The sequence below is a fragment of the Sturnira hondurensis genome, unplaced genomic scaffold (assembly GCF_014824575.4).
Source record: "Sturnira hondurensis isolate 20B ecotype Veracruz unplaced genomic scaffold, ASM1482457v3 Scaffold0021209, whole genome shotgun sequence".
In the NCBI taxonomy this organism is placed as follows: domain Eukaryota; kingdom Metazoa; phylum Chordata; class Mammalia; order Chiroptera; family Phyllostomidae; genus Sturnira; species Sturnira hondurensis.
The window spans coordinates 232,415-256,120 of NW_028093840.1; the positions used below are offsets into that span (position 1 = coordinate 232,415).

A 23,706-nucleotide genomic window follows, 5' to 3' on the forward strand; every position below is an offset into this window, starting at 1 on the left:
CTCCAGAGCATTTCTCAATCCATTGAGATTTTGCTACCTGGCAGTTGTCATCAGTTTGGCTCAAATAAACTCATAAAAAACCTTGCATGTTTGGACATTTCTTGTGTTGACACTATGAATTTGACTATTTCAGATAGCTCACATAATTGAAATCATAGTCACTGTCTTTTGGTTACTGGCTTATTTCACTTAGCATAGTGTCCTCAGGGTTCATCCCTGTTGTAGACTCTGACAGGATTTCCTTTCTTTGTAAGGTTAAAAAATATTTTATTGTATGTATATGTCACATTTTCTTTATCTGTTACTTCATTGATGGACATTTTGGTAGTTTTAAACTATAGGCTGTTGTGAATAAGGCAATGGGTGTGCAAATATCCCTTTTGTACCCATCATTCAATTATTTGGGGTATATACAAAGAAGTGGGAATGCTGGATCATATGGAAGTTTGATTTTTAATTTTTTGATGACCAGCATATTGTTTTCTATAGTAATCACACAATTTAATAATTCCACCAAGATTTTAGTTTACACACAGTCTGACCAACACTTGTCATTTTCTGTTTTTTTTTAAATATTTTATTTATTTGTTTTTAGAGAGAGGGGATGGGAAAAAGAAAGAGTGGCAGAGAAACATCAATGTGTATTTGCCTCTCATGTGTCCCCTACTGGGGGCCTGGCCTGCAACCCAGGCCTGTGCCCTGACTGGGAATCGAACAGGCTTCACAGGCCCCTTTGCTTCACAGGCCCGTGTTCAATCCATAGTACACGGTAACAATCCTGATGGGTGTAAGGTGATATCTCATTGTGGTTTTGATTTGTATTTCTCTGCTAAATAATGTTAGCATCTTCCATATGTTATTGGCCATTTGTATTATCTTTGGAGAAGCATTTATTCAAGGTTTTGCCATTTTTAAGTCAAGTTATTTTTTTATTTGTTGTTGAGTTATAGGTGTTCTCTCTATATTTTGGATATTTACTCCTTATCACATACATGATTTGCAAATTTCTGCAGTTCTGTAAGTTGGCTTTTTACTTTTTCTTTTTCCTTTTTTTGTCATGGATAAGTCATTTCTATTTTATTTATTTATTTATTTATTTTATTATTGTTCAAGTACACTTGTCTCCATTTTCTCCCTGCCATTCTCCCCCACCCCACTCACACCCACCTCCCAACATTAATTCTACCTCACTTTGGCTTTGTCAATGGTCCTTTATACATGTTCCTTGATGACCCTTCCCTCTCTTTCCTCCCTTATCTCTCTCCCCTCTGGTTACCATCAGTTTGTTCTTTTTTAAAAATTTATTTAATTATTTTTCAAGTACAGTGTTCTTTCTATTACTCCCATTCCATCCCACCTCCCATGCTCCCCCCTCCCTCCCATTTCCACCCTTCTCAGTTGTTGTCCGTGTATCCTTTGTATTTGTTCCTCTAAATCCCTCCCCTATTTCCCCTGAAATTCCCTCCCCTCTCCCCTCTGGTCACTGTCAGCCTGTTCTTTATTTCAATGTCTCTGGTTATATTTTGCTTGCTTCTTTGTTTTGTTCATTAGGTTCTACTTATAGGTGAGATCATATGGTATTTTTCTTTCACCACCTGGCTTATTTCACTTAGCATAATTCTCTCCAGTTCCATCCATGCTGTTGGGAAGGGCGGGAGCTCCTTCTTTGTTTCTACTGCTTAGTATTCCATTGTGTAAATGTACCACCGTTTTTTGATCCCCTCATTTACTGATGGGCACTTAGGCTGTTTCCAGCACTTGTCTATTGTCAATCATGCTGCCATGAATATTGGGTACTTATGCCATTTAACTTTTAAAATTGTGTTCCTTGATGCACAGATTTTTAAGTTTGATGGAATCTCATTTGTTTATTTTTCCTATGCTTTTGGTGACATATCCAAGAAATGTATTCCAAATCCATTGCTCTCAAACTTTTCCCCATATGTTTTCTTCCAGGAGTTTTTAGTTTGGGTTATTACATTTAGATCTTTAAGCCAGTATGAATTAATATTTCTGTATACTATAAGGTCCAACTTCATTCTTTTGTGTGTGGATATCTAGTTTTCCCAATGTTATTTTGAAGAGACTGTCCTTTTTTCATTAAGTGGTCTTGAAGCCCTAAGTTGTCTTAAGTGGTGTATGGGATGATGTTCCAACCAGCTGAGCCACCTGGCCAGTCTACAATCCCTGCACTGTGTTGTTTAGTTTTGTTTGCTTGTGTTTTGTTGAGGATTTTGCATCAATGTTTACCAAGGATGTTGTTCTATAATTTTATTGTCATGTCTGTTTTTGGTGTCAGAGTACTGCTGGCTTCATTGAAGGAGCTTGGGCATGTACTTGTTTCTTCTACATTTTGGAAGAGTTTGAAGAGCATTGGTGTTAATTCTTTTTTTTTAATGTTTGGTATAATTCTCCAGTGAGTTTTCTGGTAGTGGACATTTATTTGTTGGGAGATTTTTTATTACTGCTCCAGTTTCCTAGCTACTAATATGTCTCTTCAGATTTTCTATTTTTTCATGTTTCTTTCTTGGTAGATTGTTTTGCTAGGAATTTATCTATTTCTTCTTGATTGTCCAATTTGCTGGCATACAGTTGTTCACAGAATTATTTCATAAAGGTTTTTATTTCTGTACATCAATTGCAGTGCTTCCTATTTGATTTCTGAGTTTGGTTGTTTGAGTTTTCTCTTTTTCTTAATCTAGCCAAGGGCTTGTCAATTTTGTTGATCTTTTAAAAAAACAACTCTTAGTTTCCTTAATTTTATAATTTTCTGTTCTTTATTTTATTAATTTCTGCTTACTCTTTATTACATTTTGTCTGCCAACTTTGTTTTAGTTCTTTTTCAATTCCGTTATTTGTAAATTCAGTGTTTGATTTGAGATCGCTCTTTTTTTACTGTAAGCACTTATAAGCTTCCCTCTTAGCAGTACTTTGACTGCGTTTTGTAAGTTGATATGCTGTGTTTTCATTTGTCTCCAGATATTTTCTAAATTCTCTTGTGTTTGCTTTTCAACCCAGCACTTGTTTAACAGTATGTTGTTTAATTTGCATATGTTTTTGGATTTTCCAGTTTTTCTTTGACTATCGATTCTTAGTTTTATTCCATTGTTGTTATAAAAGCCACTCTCAGTCTTTTAATATTTTTAAATTTATATTTAATTTGTTTTGTGACATAACCTATGATAAACTTGGAAAACATTCCATGTGCACTTCACAAAATGCATATTTGGGTGGAGAGTTTTATATGTCTGTTAGGTTCTGTTGTTTCATAGTGTTGTTTGAGTCCTCTGTTTCCTTATTGATCTTCTGTCTAGTTCTTGTATCCAGATTGAAATTTTGGCATTGACATATCCTACTATTATTGTGCTACTGTAACCAAAATGTAGGTTTGGCTGCCTGCTCCAGTGAAAGCCAAATTGTGAGACAAGTGCTGGTGTTAAAGGAAAGAGGTTTATTCAGGCCCTGAAATACGGGAGAATGGTGGATTCCCTTCTCAGAGAGCATTTCCCCTTCCTGCTCATGCCCTTGGTTCCAATAGGGTTGGGGAGCAGAGGGCTTTTTTTCTACCCAATTGTTGTGTAAGCTTTTGCTGCACTTAGATGCTGTCCATCTTTCTAGCTTCGTGTGCACTCAGTGTAAGAACCACCTCCTATGCCATCTTAGCCAGTAGGGCAGACTCTCTGGCACTCTGGCTGACTATCTAGGGTAACATTACTATAATTTCTCACTTGAGTTCTGTTAAGATTTGTTTCACTTCAACTGATAACTTTATTCAAACTTCAATATGAAAACTGTACTCCTGAACAACTGGACCTTCCTATTTTGTTATTGATGTCACAGAGTACATCTTCTATACATTGTATACCTATTAAAATAATTTTTAATGTTTTTTATTTTATATGAGAATTAAAAATGGACTTATGCACCAAAATTATAATAATACAGGTTACTATATTTGTTCATTGGGAGATTTTATTTTAATATGACTTTGTGTTGCTACCTACTATCCTGTTTTCAGATTGAAGGTCTCCCTTTAACATTTCTGATAGGGCAGTCTAGTATTAATATATTCTTTCAGCGTTTGTTTTATATGAAAAAGTCTTAATGTTTTTCTCCATTTTTAAAGGACAGTTACATCTGAAATAGAATCCTTGGTTGACAAGTTTTTCTTATACAATGTTTTTTTTTTCTTGAGAGCAATATTTTAAATGTATTTTATTGATTATGCCATTACAGTTGTCCCATTCCCCCCTTCACTCCCCTCTACCCTGCACATCCCTCCCCCTCCATTCCCCCCCTTTCATTCATGTCCATGTGTGACAAGTTCTTTAGATTCTGTATTTCCCATGTATTCCTGCCCTCCCCCCTGTCTGTTTTTGACCTACTATCTATGCTACTTATTCTCTGTACCTTCTCCCCCCTTCTCCTCGTCCCACTCCCCTGTTGCTAACTCTCCATGGGATCTCCATTTCTATGTTTCCACTCCCAATCTAGTTGTCCTCTTAGTTTGGTTGTTTTAGGTGTGGTTGTTAATAACTGTGAGTTTGCTGTCCTTTCACTGTTCATATTTTTTATCTATGTTTTCTTAGGTAAGTCCCTTTAAACTTTCATATAATAAGGGCTTGGTGATGATAAACTCCTTGAATTTGACCTTATCCAAGAAGCACTTTATCTGCCCTTCCATTCTAAATGAAAGCTTTGCTGGATAGAGAATCTTGGCTGTAGGTCTTTGGATTTCATGACTTGGAATACTTCTTTCCAGCCCCTTCTTGCCTGTAAGGTCTCTTTTGAGAAATCCGCTGATAGTCTGATGGGCACTCCTTTGTAGGTGACTGTCCCCTTATGTCTTGCTGCTTCTAGAATTCTCTCCTTCGTTTTAATCTTGGCTAATGTAATTATGATGCGCCTTGGTATGTTCCTTCTTGGGTCCAACTTCTTTGGGACTCTCTGAGCTTCCTGGATTTCCTGGAAGTCTATTTCCTTTGCCAGATCAGGGAAGTTCTTTATTATTTGTTCAAGTAAGTTTTCCCCTTGTTGCTCTTCCTCTTCCCCTTCTGGTACCCCTATAATTTGGATGTTGGAACGTTTAAAGATGTCCTGGAGGTTCTGAAGCCTCTCCTCATTTTTTTGAATTCGTGTGTCTTCCTTCTTTTCTGTTTGGTTGTTTCTTTCTTCCTTCTGGTCCACTCCCTTGATATGAGTCCCAGTTTTCCTTCCATCACTATTTGTTTCCTGTGCATTTCCCTTCACTTCAATCAGTTTAGCCTTCATATGTTCCCCTAATTTGGAGCTAAAATCAAGCCAATTCTGTGAGCATCCTGATCATCAGTATTTTTAACTGTGTGTCTGGAAGGTTGGCTATTTCTTGGTCACTTAGAATTATAGGCTCTGGGGCTTTGAGCTGTTCTTGAGTCATAATGTTTGGTCTGTTTGCACCTGTTATGTATGATGGGAGGAGGCTTAGGTGTTCACCAGGGCCAGGCGACCTAGACCTAGGCGCTGGGTTGTGATGCTGTATGTTGGGGAGGGGTCAGAGAGGGGAAAAAATGGTGCTTTGCTCTGCTCCACTCTCTCTCAGATTTCTGTCCCCTCTGCAGCTTCCCACAAGCAAATTGGGCCCCTCTGGTGCTGGTTTCTGGGTGTGTGGCCCTGTGTACTCTCCAGGACCCTGTGGGTCTCTCCAACAGACTCTCTGTGAGCCTGGGAGCCTCTTCCAGCACCTTGACCCTGTGAAAGTCTTTCCAGTTGGTGCTTTCAGACTCTAATTCCTGTCGCTGGGGACCTAGCCTGAGCGGTCTGTCTCAGTGTTTGCTCCTTCGCTTGGTTTATCTTCATGCGAATGTGTGACTGCAGTCAACCAGCAGCCCTATGCCCTCACTGGGTCCTCCCATCACCACTCCACACCTGGGATCCATCAACTGCCTCCGCCTCTGCTCTTGTAGGACTGAATGATCTTTCAAGCCCGACCCCCCCTGCTCTGCCGCTGACTCTGCCCCTCTTACTGGTCTGGCTGAGTGGTTTGTTGTTTTCAGACTTTTGTACAGTTCAATTTTCACTTTTTTGGCTGTGCTTTTGTTTCTAAAACTTTGCTATCTTTAAATTTAGTTGTAGGAGGGGGTGCACTGTTTCCACCTACGCCTCCATCTTGGCCGGAAGTCCTTGAGAGCAATTTTAATATACAGTGTCTGACACAAATAATACCTTTATTACAAAATCATAAATATATAATTCTGTAACATAACAATGTCATATTTAGGCACACCATATGACATTTTAGGTAAAATGTTCAAATTAAAAACATAAATTACTATACCCATAATATTACCCTACCAACCATCCTCAAGCAGGCATTATGTCTGCCAGACATTGTATTATCCCATCTCCCTGTAGTCTGCCTGATTTTGCTTAGGAATCCGCTTGTAAAGTGAGTGGAAGCTCACTAATACTTCATAGAAGCTCAGTAATACAGTACGTAATGAGTCACCTTTCTCTTGTTGCTTTCAAGGTTGTCTCTATCTTTAACTTTTGACAACTTGATTATAATGTGTCTTGATTTGTTTCTCATAGTATGCTTTTCTGGCTTTGGTGTTAGGGTCATGCTGGCCTTGAAAAACGAGTTGTACTGTGTCTTGGAGAAGCTCTCTTTGAGTTGAATCTGGGAACTTACAAGCTTGAAATTGAATCTCCACATCTCTCACCAGATTTGTGAATTCTTATTCACGATTTCTTTCATAATCCATTTGCCTCTTTATCTTTTTTTCTTCTGTGACTTGCATATGCATGTGTTGCATATGTTGCCTTAGACTCTCCACTTTTCTTCATTCTATTTTTCTTTTCCTCCCATTTTGATGATTTCAAATGACCTATTTTCAAGTTTGCTTTATTTATTCTACCCGATCAAGTCTTCTATTGAAATAATCTAATGAATTTGTCAATTCAGTTAGTATATTTATCAACTCCAGATTTTCTGTTTGGTGCCTTCTTATTTGTTGTTGTTTTTGTTATTGTTCTTGATATTCTCATTTTGTTCATGCTTCTGATTCCTATCTTAGTTTAGTTTGTACATTTGGTTTTCTGTGTTATCTTTCAGCTTATGAAACATGGTTGTTTGCGGGGCTTTATTTTGTTCCTTTATATGTCTTGTGATATTTTGTTGAGATTTGAACTGTGCTGGGGAAGACCTTCACTAATAAGTGTGGCTAGAGTTTCTACACCTCTCAAAAATTTTCAAATTTTCTAATTGGCTCAGTTTCCTTTAGCTACTTGTTGCCATTTCTTCTCCAATACCCATAATCTGTTGCATACCCTGGCCCTGCCATGTCTACCTGCTGTACTGAAAGAATCTCCGTAGCTCTAACATGCCACAGTACTCTCCTCTGTTTTATCCTCCAAACTATGCTGCTGTTACTAATCAGAATTCAGCTTAAATGAGAGACAAATCAATTCCCTGGGTAGCCCTCAGAGAAGCCAGACTATTGTATGCATGGGTTATTCTTCTGTTTCTGTCTTGAGATAGGATTTGTGGTATGGAGCTTTTCTTCACATGCCTAGTTGTGGGAGGATCATAGACCCTCAAAATGTCTCAAACTTTTCTTCCACTTTTAATGGAGTCCCTTCTTTATTATGCATTTGACTGAGTGCTGCAGCTTCCCTTTTGATGTCTACAGTTTTCATAGAAGTATTCTAGTCCATTTATTGTTATTAAGTGGTGTCTCCATGGGAGAGTAAGGGCTTGGTTCTGCTTGGTCCAGCATGTTGCTGAAGTCATTTCCCTTTGTCTAATTTTAAACATAACTTTACATCATTAAATGAGGATTATTATACACAACAACTGTCACTGCCAAATGTACAAACTAAGTACATTCCATTATATTTATTATTACTAATATTAATATTCAAGTAATATTTATATTTTTAATGAGTAAAGCATAGAGGGCCCATTGTATTTTAGTTATCTCAGCTTTTCTTGATGACCCAAATAGAATATAAGTGAGTATGTCGAATTTTCACTATGGCAGTACATCAGTATTTTCATTATGTTATCTTTGTTTTCTTAGTATTTTCTATATCAATTGTCATATTATAAATAATAGCTTTCTCTGCTGGTATTTTCTCCTTTAAATTTAATTTTATTCTTGTTTATTCTACCACAGTTGTCCAAATTTTTCCCCCTTTGCCCTCCTCTGTCCTGCCCCACATTCCACTCCCACAGTCCATCCCCACCCCATTGTCCCTGTCCATGGGTCAATTCATGCATGTTCTTTGATGATTCCTTTCCACTTCTTTCCACCCTTATCCCCACCCCCTTTCCCCTGGCAGCTGTCAGTCTGTTCCTGGTTTTCATGCCTCTGGTTCCGTTTTGTTCATTAGTTTATTTTGTTCCTTAGATTCCTCTTATAAATAATATAGGATTTTCTGTTATTGCATCAAAATTCCTCCTCTTCTAGCAGATCTGTTTCATGGATAAAGGGATGACAATGTTACATAGCATCCTATATGAGGCATGGATAGTATGTTCTTGTAAATGAATGTTAATGACTTTACTGTTATTTCTATTCTTTCTATTCCACTGATACAGAGGCAGTGGTTATAAAGAAAAGTAGTATTATTACATATCAAAGGAACTGAGCTTTAATCCTTGTTGTATTTTCTTCTTATATATAGACTGGATATTTTTTTCATTGAGTGACTTTTAAAGATAACATAAAATGTATGTGAAAATATTTCAAATTGCATTAAGACATTAGACAAATGTAAATGTTACATTTTGTTTCTCAATTATTTTTTTCAACTGATAAGCTGCATTATGTATTTTTCTTGCATTTTAACACATATTATTATCTTCATATTATTATCTTAAGCTTTATGAAGACAAGTCTGGGCTCTTCACTTGTACACATATTCTAAATACATAAGCCATTGGAGATCAAACATGAATAGCTTTGAATGTGGCAGTACATTGGGACTTCAGAGAAGTGTTATAAATTTTTAATAATATTGCATCAATGTTGTAAAATTACTTTAGTAACATTATATTTGTGAATGATGCATAAACGTTGCTGAAAAATTTCATACAAAGGCAAAAAAGTACTGGTTGTGTTTGCATGAATGGAAAATTTTAGTGTATTTTATAATTATTACATGTGCATTATTATTATTATTATTAAATATATTTGTAGAAGTCCCCAAATTTATGCTATATAATAAAAAATTGGCCATGAAGAGGAATGGGGTATATTAGAAAGCTTGTTATTGATAAAACTATGTTATTGATAGTATTCTATAAATTATTATTGTTTTACCTTTACTTACTTAATTTAGATTTGCACATTTGTTGGGTGAACCTAATTCTTTTCACAATCTCCATTATATGTTAATTATACTCATTTTAGAAACCAGGTTCATAAGTCGACAACTGACTTTACTTGTTTGATTTGTTACAGATTGACACCTTCTTCCTAGAAGCTGTGCACCTCGGGGATTTGTACAGGATTGTCATAGGACATGATGGGCTTGGTCCAGGTAACATTCTTCCATAGGTAGATATTCAAGGCCTGACTCCACTGTATTCTGGAGAGAGCCTATAAAAATTTGGAAAATAGTTGTGGAAAACTTTTAATAGACTGATCTTTAGGTATTGACTATCTGAAATTAAAATAGTTTCCGCAAATATTCTTTAAATTTAAAGTAAACATATATTCTTAAAATGACATACGCTTGTTCAAGTATATGTTCTGTCTAGAATTCAAGAAAAAGTGATGCTTGCATGTTATGGGGACTGCGGGTTCATATGCTGTGGCACATGGAAGCATTCCAGCATGCTACTGGTGGACACAGCAGCAGTGAAAGTCCGTGAAGTGCTAACAGCATTTGCCAACAGTGGCATGTGAAGGATACTGTCCTGGCTGTAAGGCCCCAGCTGTATTTTCTGCTGCCATTTTGTTTGCTTCTTCCCCAGTTTTCCCATCAGTTCTGTGGGGTGACCCACATCTTTCCCATAAATTCGTTTTCACTAGTGTGTGAAGTAGCCATAAGATAAACTAAATTCTTTAACAAAAGATGAGTATCAATGTGCATGTACTACAAAAGTAATAAAAAACAAAAAACATCAAACAAAATGAACTCTTTTTCTAAAAAGTACCAATGTATAATTTTCAAAATGTTAGGAACAAAATTTCTATACCAATATATAATGAACATATATTTAAATAAGTAATAAGGGAATTAGCAGAGTGACAAAGCTTATTCAAAGCTTATCCAAAGGTTACATGACACTGGAAAATATACACATGAAATCAGTGAAAACAAAAAGAATGATGAATGATAAATTAAACTTAAAACATAGCTAATATCCTAAGATAATAAAACATTTCTTTGAGGTTTTCTTCTTGGACAATATATATTTATATTTCGATCAGGCTTAAATCTTTGCATTTTATTTTTTTGTTAGTTGACACCTAACTTTACAGGTTCTGTGCTCTAATCCATGGTAAATGCTAAGTCAAAATGCATTATACTCTGCAGGGAGTCAGATGACTCTCAGGCAGGAGGAGTATTGGATAGTACTTTATTTTTTAAATTTAATTATTTTTCAAGTATAGTTTTCTGTCTATTACTCCCATCCCAGCCCAACCCCCATGCTCCCCACCTCCCTTCCATTTCCACCCCCCTTAGTTGTTGTCCATGTGTCCTTTATACTAGTTCTTCTAAACCCCTCCCCCTTTTCCCCTGAAATTCCCTCCCCTCCCCTCTAGTCACTGTCCCCCTGTTCTCTATTTCAGTACTTTAGCACAACATAAAGGACAAGTTAATGTGTCCCAGCTAACACTTACAAACTGATTAATTCATTTTTATAGATACTTCTGGTGGATCTAGTACATACAAAGTGCCATTCCAACTATTTTCTATATTAAATATAAAGATGACCAAGATGGAATGCCTGCTCTTAAGTCTACCAAAAGAGCTAGCAAGATGAATTTAAATTCTAAAAAGTGTGGAGCAACATTTTGCTCCTGATTCTGGTTGAAAATTAAAGTGCTATGTTTTCATCCCTCCAAATTCTAGTTTTCCCAGTTTGCCCACTAAATGGGGTTTCAGGAACTGAAATATCATTGCAGTGATATAGTGTAGAGAATCTAAGCTGGCTGCATAGATTTGAATCCAGGCCCTCTCATTTGCTGACTTTTTGATTTTGAGCAAATCACTTAACCACTCTGAGCTTTAGTTCATACTCTATAAAATGAGAGTAATACCTCATGTAGTCATTGTTAGGATTACACGAGACAGTTTATGAATGAAAAAACACTGTATATTTGACAATAAATTATCAATAGCTAGTTATTAGAATATTTTGAAATTACATTTTTCAATACCAGTTGAATATATGGTTTCGTAAAACTCAGTTTCTTTCATTTTTCATATTTTCTTACAGATATTTTAAGAAAGAAACAAAAATTCTTTTTTCTCTATTTTTATTGTTTTCACTACTACAGTTATCCCCACTTTTTCCCCTTTGCCTTTTGACTGAGAAATCACATTTCTGGTAATATATCCTAGGAATCCCAAAACACCAATTACAAAGAATATATGCACCTCTCTGTCTATAGCAGTGTTATTTACAATAGCCAAGTTCTGAAAACAGCTTAAGTACCCATCAGTAGATGAGTGGATAAAAAAGCCATGGTACATTTATACAATGGAATAGCATATAGCAGTAAAAAGAATTCTCTGTTAAGCTTCTTTTTCCTCCTCTTCATCTCTTCTATTTTTTAAATCAGCAGATAACTTGTCTAAGAGCACTTTTGGGGGTTGGTGGCAATAGAAATGTCCAGGGTAAGCAGAGTTAAATTTCAGATTATGTTTACTACTGGTAAAATAGGAAAGGGGTAGAAGTAGCTAGTGTTCATTCCTTTACTTCCTGCTACTTCCCTTAGATTCATTCAACCAACATTGATTGATTCTCTACTACATGTAAGGTACTGTCCTTGTTTTAAGATTGGAGAAATTTCTCCTCCATGTGTCCATTTTCCTTCTACCATCCTGGATATTTGGTTTCATGGTACAATGCCAATTCTGTAAGATAATAGAACTAAGCTTCAGTGTCTACCAAATCTTTTCTTCCATGAACTAAGGGAGCTTAAGCCCTAGTTGTTTAGTTGTTGTTTTTTTTTTTTTTTTAACTTAAAAAGGCTATTATGCCCTGGCTGGTGTAGCTCAGTGGATTGAGCGCAGGCCTGCAAACCAGAGGATCGTGGTTCAATTCCCAGTCAGGGCACATGCCTGGGTTGCAGGACAGTTCCCAGCAGGGGACACACAAGAGGCAACCATACATTGATATTTTCCTTCTTCTCTCCTTCCCTTCTCTCTAAAGATATATAAATAAAATTTTTAAAGGGACTATTATGTTTTACTTCTTATTTTATAATTAAAAAATAACAAGATGGTAATAATACTTCCTAAATAGTCTCAAACTTCTTCACTCACGCCACTACATATTTTTCTCTCAGAAATTCTTAATCAGAGTCTCTTAAAAGAGTCATTATTTATTTTAAGATGTGAAGAACATCAAAAGTTACTGAAGACATTGTATTTGGCTTAGATTTCAGAAAAGTTTGGAAACACATTGTGTAACTGGATAAATTACTGTTTCTCTTCATTATCAGGGGTGAGAATCTCAGTGGTTATGATAGACTAATAGTAAAACAGTTTAAAAATTTTTCTTATTGTCTACTTCTTTTAATAACAGCTCAGAGGGAGATTATCTGAGATAAAGGAATGTTATTTGATTAAAACTGATAACATCTTTAAACATGTGTTAGCATTTTGTAGCAGAGAGAAGTTTAAAGAGAAGAGGAGACATTGGAGGGGTAATGCACTAAAAGAAAGGCATATTTGTTGAAGTACCCTGCATCATAAGAATATAATTTCTTCCCTTCTGTTGAGATTATGAACTACAGCCTTGGCTGGTGTGGCCCACTGGCTTGAGAACCAGGGGGTCTCCAGTTCAATTCCCAGTCAGGGCACATGCCTGGGTTGTGGACCAGGTCCACAGTAAAGGGTGCGTGAGAGGAAACCACACATTAATGTTTCTCCCCCTCCCTTTCTCCTTCCCTTCCCCTTTCTCTTTCTCTAAAAAATAAATGAAATCATTAAAAATGATTATAAACTAACTGCATGAATATGTGTACTGCTTGTTAACACACTGCTGTGCTTCTTTATATGTGAGACTTCACTTACCACAAAACATTTTGAAGTTATTTTACTGTTTTATTGGTGTGCAGTGGTAAGTTTACCTTTCTAACTTAAGGATACTTTTTCAATATAGCCATTTAATGTTTTTGAGGAGGTTGCTGAATAAATTATTAAAAAATTTGTCTGTTAATTAGTCTGTGGAAAGTAATGCTTAATAGGAAGTATTTAAGTAAATGGGGAGTTATACCAGTTAATAATTTATTAAATTAGAAGAAAGATTGATCCAAAATGCCCACTTTTGTCATGTTATCCAATGTAGTATTGGAAGTCCTAGCCAGAACAGGTAAGCAAGAAAAATAAATAAATAAAAGGCTAAAAATTGGAAAGGAAGAGGTAAAACTGTCCCTAGCTGCAAATGACAATATTATATATAGAAAATACTTAAAACCCCCTGACAAAACTAATAAATACATTTTATGGAGTTACAGGATATAAAATGGGTGTCCAAAAATGTGTTGTATTACTATGCACTAATAAGAAACTTTCATAAATAAAAATAAGAAAATAATCTCATCTATAATTTCATCAAAAGAATAAAATACCTACAAATGAATTTAACCAAGTAAGTAAAACACTTGTCCACTGAAAAGTGCAAAACATAAATACAAGAAATTGAAGACCCAAACAAATGGAAATATATTCCATGCTCCTGGGTTGGAAGAATTAATATTTTTAAAATGCCCTTATTATCCAAAGTGATGTAGACATTCTATGCAATCCATATCAAAATACCAATGGCATATTTCATAGAAATAGAACAAATAGATCTAAGATTTGTGAGGAAACACAAAGGATTCTACATAGCCAAAACAATATCGATATTGAGAACAAAACTGCATGCACTATCCTTCCTGAATTCAACTATATTACAGAGCAATAGTAATCACAACACTGTGACATTGGCATAAAACAACCATACAGAATAATGGAACAGAATACAGAGCCCAGAAATAAGCTCATTCATATGCAGTCAATTAATTTGCAACAGAGATGTAAAGTACATACAATGGGCAAAGGATAGTCTCTTCAATAAATGGCATTGGGAAAACTGGACAGTCGCATGCAACAAAATGAAACTGGACTGCTATGTTACCCAAAACACAAAAATTAACTCAAGGCTTCTGGTTAAGATGAAGGAGTTGATAAATGTGATAAAAGGATGTTATTTGATGAAATAACGCTCTCCCACAACCACATAAAAATTACAGTTTAACTACAGTCATTGAGAACCTCCTGAAGACTAGTTGAACAGAAGTCTTATAACAAAGGATACATAGGAGAAGCCATGTTGAGACTGGTAGGAAGTCGTGATGCTGACCATGCTGATCCTACACCCACATGTGGCAGCTTAAAATTAAGAGGGATGTCTAAACTGTGGAGGTCCCATCTGAGAAATGAGGGTCCCAGTTCAATCAATATCAGTCTCTGCAGCCCAATGTTCCAGTAGCTGGGAGAAAAGTCCTCATGACTTCTGGTTGTAAAAATTAGTGAAGATTGTGGCTGGCTGAGACAGAGTGCTTATGGAGTCCCAGTCATTCCCCTTATGGACATTCTCTATGACATACTTACTCTGAACTCCAGGGCTAGGGCAGTAACACAAAAGGTACCAGTGTCATGTGGTGAGGAACTAATTGTCTGGCTTCAGGGTAAGGGCTAGAATTCACCTTTCTCCTGGACAGAAGTGCTGGTGGAAACCATTGTTACTTTTCTGAGCTTCCCCCCTACTTACGTAGGCCTGTGCCATATCTGGGTCTCCATAAACCTGGCTGACACTGGATATTTACCCTACCATGGAGATTCCTTGATACCACTGCCCCACCAAACTTGAAGGCATACTAAAGTCACTGAACTGGCTTTTTCATATGAATGGTCTGTTTTGGCTCATGCCATAGACTCTTAAAATCTCTCAAAGGTATACAAACCTCAAAGAAGCATTTCCAAGCCTTAGAATGCCTCATACCTCTTGCTAGGTAGTCCCAACCATGGCACTAGTGCACAGGTGGAAAACACAAGGCCCACAGACCAAATCTGGTCCTCTACCTTGTTTTGTCTGGCCCAACACCTTGTTTCTACCTGGCAGAAGCACTGAGCTTCTTGCCCCTAGTTACATTTACAAAGTCCTAAAATTTCATTCAGCCCTTTGAAGGCAACTGCAGGGCTGATGTGGCCCCTGGTAAAAATGAGTTTGAGAACCCGGCACGAATGGCAGCCAGCCTCAGTTTTCAGCTTAGCTTCTCCCAGGCGACTCCAAGCCCAGCACAAATGACAACTATGTGCATATCACTTTGTAGCTTATACCAAGTGGCTTCTGTTAGGTAATAGGAAACAGCTGATCTTGGACTTCACCTCCAGAGGGCCCAGAATTAACACAACTGGTGGTTGGCTTTAGCCCACCCCAGAGTACCATACAACCACATGCACAAATGACATACTCAAAGTGCAGAAACCAGAGTCTTGCTGAAATGAGTACTGCTCTGTAGGGGTGACTCTGCACAATACCTCTTATACTGTGTTCATAGCCAGGCCTCAGAACCATCATCCTGAGGGTCAATACCTCCTTTGATGTGACAACAGCAAAGAAGCAATGAAGCAATGAAGGCTCAACTACATACAACCTACACAAGGGACAAACCTACAACACTGAGTTCAGGTGACTAAGAAGAGTGTGCCACTGGGCCCCACAAGACATCTACTACATAGAACCATACCTACCAAGACTGGGAGATATAGCAGCCATATCTAACATGTAGTAACAAACACAAGGAGGCAGCCGAAATGAGGATACAAAGGAACATATTCCAAATGAACGAATAGTACAAAACCCAGACAAATAAATAAATAAAATGAAGACAAGCAATCTATGCAGAATTTAAACACTAGTTATAAGGATGCCCAATGATCTCAGTGAGAACTCCAATAAAGAGATAGAAAACACAAAAAAATAACCAGAAGCAAAGAATACAATAACTGTAATGAATAATACATTATGATAAATCAAAAGTAGAGGAAATGAAGCAGAGAATTAAATAAGGAACTTGGAAGGTAAGTTAGCAGAAAACACCCAATTAGAGCAGCAAAAAGAAAAATGAACATAGTTTAAGGGGCCTCTGAAACAACATCAAGCACATAATAGGGGTATCAAAAAAAGAAGAACGAGAGCAAGGAATTAAAACCTACTTGAAGAAATAATGATGGAAAACTTTCCTAATCTGGGGGAGGAAATAGACATACAAATCTAAGAAGCACGGAAAGTTCCAAACAAGATGAACTCAAAAGAGGCCAACATTAAGACACATCATAGTTAAAATGCCAAATGTTGAAGAAAAAGGGAAAATCTTTAAAGCAGCAAGACAAAAGCAGTTAGTTACCTACAACAGAGCTCCAATAAGACTGTCAGCTGATTTTTCAATGGAAACTTTGCAGGCCAGAAGGGACTAGCATGAAATATTTAAAGTGGTGACAAACAAGAACCTGCAACCAAGATTGCTCTGCTTGGCAAAGCCACCATTTAGAACCAAAGATAAAAAGCTTCCCAGACAAGAAAAGGCTAAAGGAGTTTACCACAACCAAACAAGTATTACAAGAAACATTAAAGGGATTTCTTTAAGAAGAAGAAGAAAAAAAGATAAAAATATAAATAATAAAATAAAACCATATATGTAGTTGTAGTGCTTACAACTACATATCTATCTATCAATTACATTAAATATAAATACTTTAATCAAAAGACATAGGGTGGCAGAATGGATAAGAAACCATGACCTTTACATGTACTGTCTATAAGAGATTTCAGAATGAAAGACAGACTAAAAGTAAAGGGAAAAAGATATTTTATGAATGGGAACAAACAAAAATGCTAGGGTATAAATACTATCCCAAACAAAATATATTTTAAAACAAAGGCTATACAACAAGTGACAAAGAATGTCCTGGAAATTCAACTTATGGGTGTTCCTCCAAAGTATCTCAAGCCAGTAATTTGAAAGGGCACATACATCCATGTGTTCATTGCAGCGTTATCTACAATAAACATAAGGAGCAACCTAAGTGCCCATCAATAGATGAATGGATAAAGAAGACATTACGCATATCTACAATGGAATATGGCTCAGCCATAGGAAAGAATGGAATTGTGTCATCTGTGTCAATAGACCTAGAGGGTACTGTGCTGAGTGAAATAAGTCAGTCAGAGAAAAACAAACACCATATGATTTCTCAGGATGATCACCTTGTAAATTATATAAATGTCTAGCCACTATGTTGTATATTTGAAACTAATGTAATATTGTGTGTCAACTGTCATTGAAAAATTAAAAATAATTTTAAAAATTAACTCAAAGACTAAGAACTGAAACTAAAAAATTAACTCAAAAATTAACTAAGAACTGAAACTATAAAAGTGCTAGAATAAAATATACACAGTAAACTCCTTGACATCAGTCTTGGTGATGCTTTTTTGATTGACACTGAAATCAAAGTAAAAAAAGCAATAATAAACAAATGGGGCTACATTAAACTAAAAAGTTTGGCACAGCCAAGTAAACAATTAAAAATGCAGCTAAATGAGACAAAATATTTGCAAATCATATATCTGATAAGGAGCTAATATCCAGAATACATAAAGAACTACTACAGTTCAATAGAAAAAATAACCCCAAACAGTCCAATTAAACAATGAGCAGAGCAACTGAAAAGAAGAAAACATTTTTTTCAAAGAAGACATATGCCGCAGCCCGCTGCAGCAGACGTGATCATGAGGTGAGGCGAGGAACTAAAAAAAAATGGAGAGGACCATAGCTCTGCTGGCATATGGCAACTTTATTCAAGGAACAGCTGTCTTATATACAAACTGTTAATGCCTAAAACAAGACTGCAGGGAACTAGAAACAATGTTGTTTTTCAAAGTTCGAGCACTCCCTTAAGCTATCAAAAGGGCAAGAAGTTCTCATAACCATCTGGGAACATGACACCTGCGCCAGGGTCTTGTTGTGTCTTTCAAGGCTGGGAACTAGAAGGTTAGGAAAGTGTCAAGGTACCCGCCGGCTCCAGGGACCAGAAACCAAGTCCCTCCACCATTTTCACAGTGGGGGACTCTGTCCTTGGTCCCCTGCGGCCTGGTGGGCCCCCACATTTCCCCCTTTTTTATTTTATATAGCGCACTGGCTCTATATCCTTTGTCATGTTCAGCTTATGTTTTTTGAGGTCTACGTATAAGCCACCGATTTGTTTGATAAGAAGCCGAATAATGCAAGGTATACACAACAAAAGCAGAATAACGAAGATACCAAAACCTATCCAATTATAAAGAATATGTCCAAAAGAGGGAAACTGCTTAGATAAAGCAGACAAGAAATTCTGAGCATCTCGAGCAATATCTATGTTTAAAGGAGGGGCATTGATCAAATCTTGAATCTCTCTATGTAACGTAACAAGGTCTAAAGAAGAATTGCAATTATGCCAAATTATAACAAATGATTATAACAAATGATTATGCCAAATTATAACAAATGATTATGCCATTATAACAAATGATTGCGAACCTTTTCCCATGGAAACTCAGTTGAATTATAAGAAAAGGGGTAACACATATATGGGAAAACATGAAATGACATTTTAAAGATCGAACCTCAAGCAAGTTTAACTCTTAGTATTGTTAACATAAACAGGGACAAAGTCATTATCGTTCCAGGTCACAGGATGCATCATGGGAGGATTAGGGACAAAAGTCCAATATTCTTCAGTCTTCACTTGAATTCTCAGCATTCAAAAAAGGCTCAGCAAAATCGCTAGGCATTGGATTCTTCTCCGAGCACACTCCGGGTGGTTGAGACGAGGTTGTATTGTCAGACGCGCCAGCCGTCTCCGCAGCCGGCTTATCTTGCTTCTGGGCATGTCTGACACAGCGTTCGGGAAGCTAACGAGGGGCTTTTGCGTCTGTTGGAAAAACACAAACATGCCCTCTTCCCCATGGGAGGGGTCAGGTCCCTGACGAGACCCATTTATGGGGTCTCTCCAATAAACCAACGGGTAATGTCGCACACTCGGCCCCTAACGCCGATCAGCCGCGGAGCGTCTCTCTACATCTAAAGTTAAAAAGTTAAGAGCAAATAAAGAATGTGACACTAACAGTTTAGGAGAATGAGGATCATACCATCTAGGGACTTGAACCCTGGACCCTCAGATTAAAAGTCTGATGCTCTACCGACTGAGCTATCCAGGCTCCGCTTCATCTGCTAGATCTCCCCAAACTACTTCGTCAGGGTTTGGCGGCCCCGACTGAGCAGTCGCCACCTTAAAATTAGTCGCCACCTTAAAATTAGTTGCCGCTTTAAGATCAGGTTCCTCAGACCTCTGCGACTCCCAAGTGGTTGGAGGCGGGGCAGTCAGCACCGGAGGTGCAGGGCAAGAAAGATTCTCTGCGGAACGAGTGGCTCGCAGGCTGCTGCGAGTCCCACGCTCCCATTTGTCAAACTCAGAATCTCCTCTAAGACAATCTCTCACTAGCGTCCACAAAGAAAATGCATCAACAGGAGTTTTCTCTGGACCGTGAGCACGGTAGTGTTCACGAATACGTTCTCCTACCTTTTTCCAAATTTCCATATTAATAGTACCTTCTTCCGGGAACCAGGGGCAAACTTGTTGAATAAAATCTACAAAACGATGTATTTGACTCTTAGAGGTAGCAATGCCTCGCCCCCTCAATAGGGAGCAAAGGACTTGTTCAAAAAGTCCCCGATCTGATGAATGTGAAATCCCCATGATTATGAACTCTCCAACCCCGCTCCCTGCTACTTTTACTTTTAACTTACCGGGCCCCCGTAGCAGCGGTCCTCTCGGGCTCCCCTATCCTCGTGATTAGGACTCTTCAGGTCCCCCCAGACCCCCTTTTTCCGGGTCTCTGTTATTCCGACCCCCTTTTTCCGGGTCCCTGTTTTTTGGGCGCCACTCTGCCGCAGCCCGCTGCAGCAGACGTGATCACGAAGTGAGGCGAGGGACTAAAATAATGGAGAGGACCATAGCTCTGCTGGCATATGGCAACTTTATTCAAGCAACAGCTGTCTTAAATACAAACTGTTAATGCCTAAAGCAAGACTGCAGGGAACTAGAAACAATATTGTTTTTCAAAGTTAGTGCACTCCCTTAAGCTACCAAGGGCAAGAAGTTCTCATAACCATCTGGGAACATGACACCTGCGCCAGAGCCTTGTTGTGTCCTTCAAGGCTGGGAACTAAAAGGTTAGGAAAGTGTCAAGGTACCCGCCGGCTCCAGGGACCAGAAACCAAGTCCCTCCACCATTTTCACAGTGGGGGACTCTGTCCTTGGTCCCCTGCGGCCTGGTGGGCCCCCACAGACATACAAATAATAAAATGTATATGAAAGGCACTCAGCATCACTAAGCATCAGGGAAATGAAAATCAAAACCTCAAGCTTGTTAGAATGGCTATCTTGAAAAAGGTAAGAGATAACAAATGCTAGAAAGGATATCTAGGGAACCCGCATGTACTGTTGGTTAGAATGTTAGAATACTAGTTATTATGGAAAACGATATGGAAGTGCCTCACAAAGTAAAACTAGAACTCCTGAATGTATATCCAGAGGATATTAATTTACTATCTCACATTTTGATATGCTCTCATTTTCACTGAAGCATTATTCTCACTGGCTGATATACAGAAGCCAACTAAGCATTCATCAATGGGTAAATGTATAAAGAAATGTGGTCTATATATAGGAAGGATATTTTAAGCCTTAAAAAGGAAGGAAATCATACCATTTGCAACATGAATGAAAATAAGGGTATTATGGTGAGTGAAAAAAGTAAGACAGTGAAAGATGTTATTATCATATGTAGAATGTAAAAATCTGAAATCATAGAAATGGTAGACTGGTGGTTGCCAGGGTCTAAGCAGTGGGGAAGATGAGGAGATGTTGGTGAAAGGGTACAAACTTCAGTTATAAGAGGAATCAGTTCTGCGGTCTAATAAGCAATGTGGTACCTCTAGTTAACAATACTAATGTATAATTAAAAGTTTCTGTAAGAGTGGATTTTTAAATGTTCTCTTCATAATAATAATGACAGCAACAAAGATAATTATTTGACATGAAGAATGTGTTGTCCGAGGAAACACAAGATGGTTGAGGAGTAAGTAGAATCTACACTAACCTCCTCCCAAGACAATCTGGAATTACAGCTAAATTGTAGAGAAATCATCCTGAATAACCAACTGAACACCAGCTGGAGAGAAGCCATATAACCATGGACAGACAGAAGAAACCACTTCCCCACTGGGAGACTGGTAGGGAGTGTGGAGGAGGTGCAAGAGGGTTAACTGTTCTCCCATGGGTAACAGCTGAAGTTGTGGAGGGATATTTCAGTGGACAGGAGCTTTCCTATGGGAAATGTGTTGTCTAAACCCCAAGCTGGGCTCCCTTGCCTATAGCACCAGAGCTGAGAAAGGAACCCAGATCATCCAGCTTTGAAAAGCAGCAGGGTTCCTGTATGCCAGGGAGAGACTGCTGGAGACTCAGAAAGCCCCTTGAAAGGCCAACACACAGACTAAAAAAGATACACACAGACTAAAATTTCACTTGCAGCAACTTATCCTTGGCTTTGACAATGGGAGGGCAGAGTGGACTAGCAACATGTGAGAATAGTCTTGGGCTAGTGGCTGTGGGGAGAGTACTGAAGGAAGGGCTGCCAGGATTCCTATGCTGAGTCATTCCCCATACTGCAGAAACCATCTTTCTCAGGCAGAGCACTCCCCTCTGAGTGACATCAGCCTCAGGGAAGCAATAGCCTCACCCACAGGCATTACTCTGCCACACACTGCGGAGGTTAAGCTTCGTTGCTGAGTACAGCTTGAGGCTATCTAACTCATTAAGTTTAACAACTAAGGTGGATTTCTGGGAGCTCTGAGACTTTAGCTGACCTTCCCCAGGACATGGTGCAGGTAAAAGCCAGCCTTTGGTGCATACCCTGGATCTTTCTGCATACACAGGCCCTGCCGAGGGAGCCACATGCTGTGGATTGCTGATAGCTCCAAACAGATTAACCAAGGTCAGTCACAAGCAGTGTCTGACAAAGGTCTGAACCAGAGTCTTTACAGACCTACCTAATACACAGAAACTAATACAAAGAATCAGCCAGAGTGGGAAGACAAAGAAACAGACTACAAATGAAAGAACAAAATAATTCTCTAGAGAAGGACAATGAAATGGAGGCAAGCAACTTATCAGATAGAAAGTTTAAAGTAATGATTGTAAAGATACTGAACAGCATTTAAAAAGACATAGAAACTATTAAAAAGAGACCAATCAAAAATAAAGAATGCAATATCTGAAATAAATAATACATGGAAAGGAACAGACAGTAGGTTCGATGAAGCAGAGAACAGAATCAGTGATTTAGAGGGAAAGGTAGGAAAAAAACACCAGGGCAGAGTGGAACAGCAAAAAGAAAACAGAATTTTTAAAAAATGAGTAAGCCTAAGACATATTTTGGACAGGATGAAGTGTACTGGCATCCACATCATGAGAATACCAGAAGGATAAGAGAGTGATCAAGGGATCAAAACATATTTGAAGAAATACTGACCATAAACTTCCCTAAATAGGTGAAAGAAAAAGACACACAAATCCATGAAGCTCAGAGAGTCCCAAAGAAATTGGACCCAAAGAGGCCTACACCAAGACACATGTTAATTAAAATAAAAAGGCTTAAGGACAAGGAGATGATCTTAAAAAATGCAAGAGAAAGCAGGTAGTTACCTACAAGAGAGCACTGATTAGACTGGCAACTGGCTACTTAACAGGAACATTTGAAGCTGAAAGGAAGTAGAATGTAATATTCAAGGTGATGGAAAGCAAGGACCTACAACCAAGGCTAATTTACCCTGCAACACCGTCATTTATAACTGAAGGAGAAATAAGGAGCTTCCTGGACAAAAAAAAGCTAAAGGAGTTTGTTAACATCAAACCAATACTGCAACAAATATTAAAGAGCTTGCTTGAAGTAGGAGAAGAAAAGGGAAGAAGATGGGGAGGGGGAGAAGAGGGAGGAAGAGGAAGGGGAAGGAGAGGGAAAAGGAGGAGGGGAGGAGGAGGGGGAGGAGGAACCATAGAAAACAGTCTAACAATAAAATGGTACTATATACGCATCTGGCAATAATCACCTTAAATGTAAATGGCTTAAATGCTCCAACCAGAAGATATAGGGTGGCTGAATGGATAAAGAAATAAGACCCATATATATGCTGCTTCCAAGAGACACATCTCAGATCAAAAGATACACACAGACTAAAAGGAATTGGATGGAAAAAGATATTTCATGCAAGTGAAAAAAAAAAGGCTGTGGTAGCAGTGCTTATAAATCCAACAAAATAGACTTTAAAACCAAGGCTATATAGTGAGAGACAAAAAGGACACTGCATAATGGTAAAGGGAACAAGGGAACAA

General features: G+C 38.0%; 1 protein-coding gene across 1 annotated transcript in view; it reads left to right on the forward strand.

Moving 5' to 3' along the window:
• Nucleotides 1-23,706, forward strand: part of RP1 (RP1 axonemal microtubule associated) — a 301,141-nt gene that overhangs the window by 62,863 nt on the left and 214,572 nt on the right. Inside the window, exon 8 of the mRNA XM_037031824.1 lies at nucleotides 9,444-9,522. Coding sequence (XP_036887719.1) covers nucleotides 9,444-9,522 — 79 coding nt within the window. The remainder of the gene's footprint in view (nucleotides 1-9,443; nucleotides 9,523-23,706) is intronic.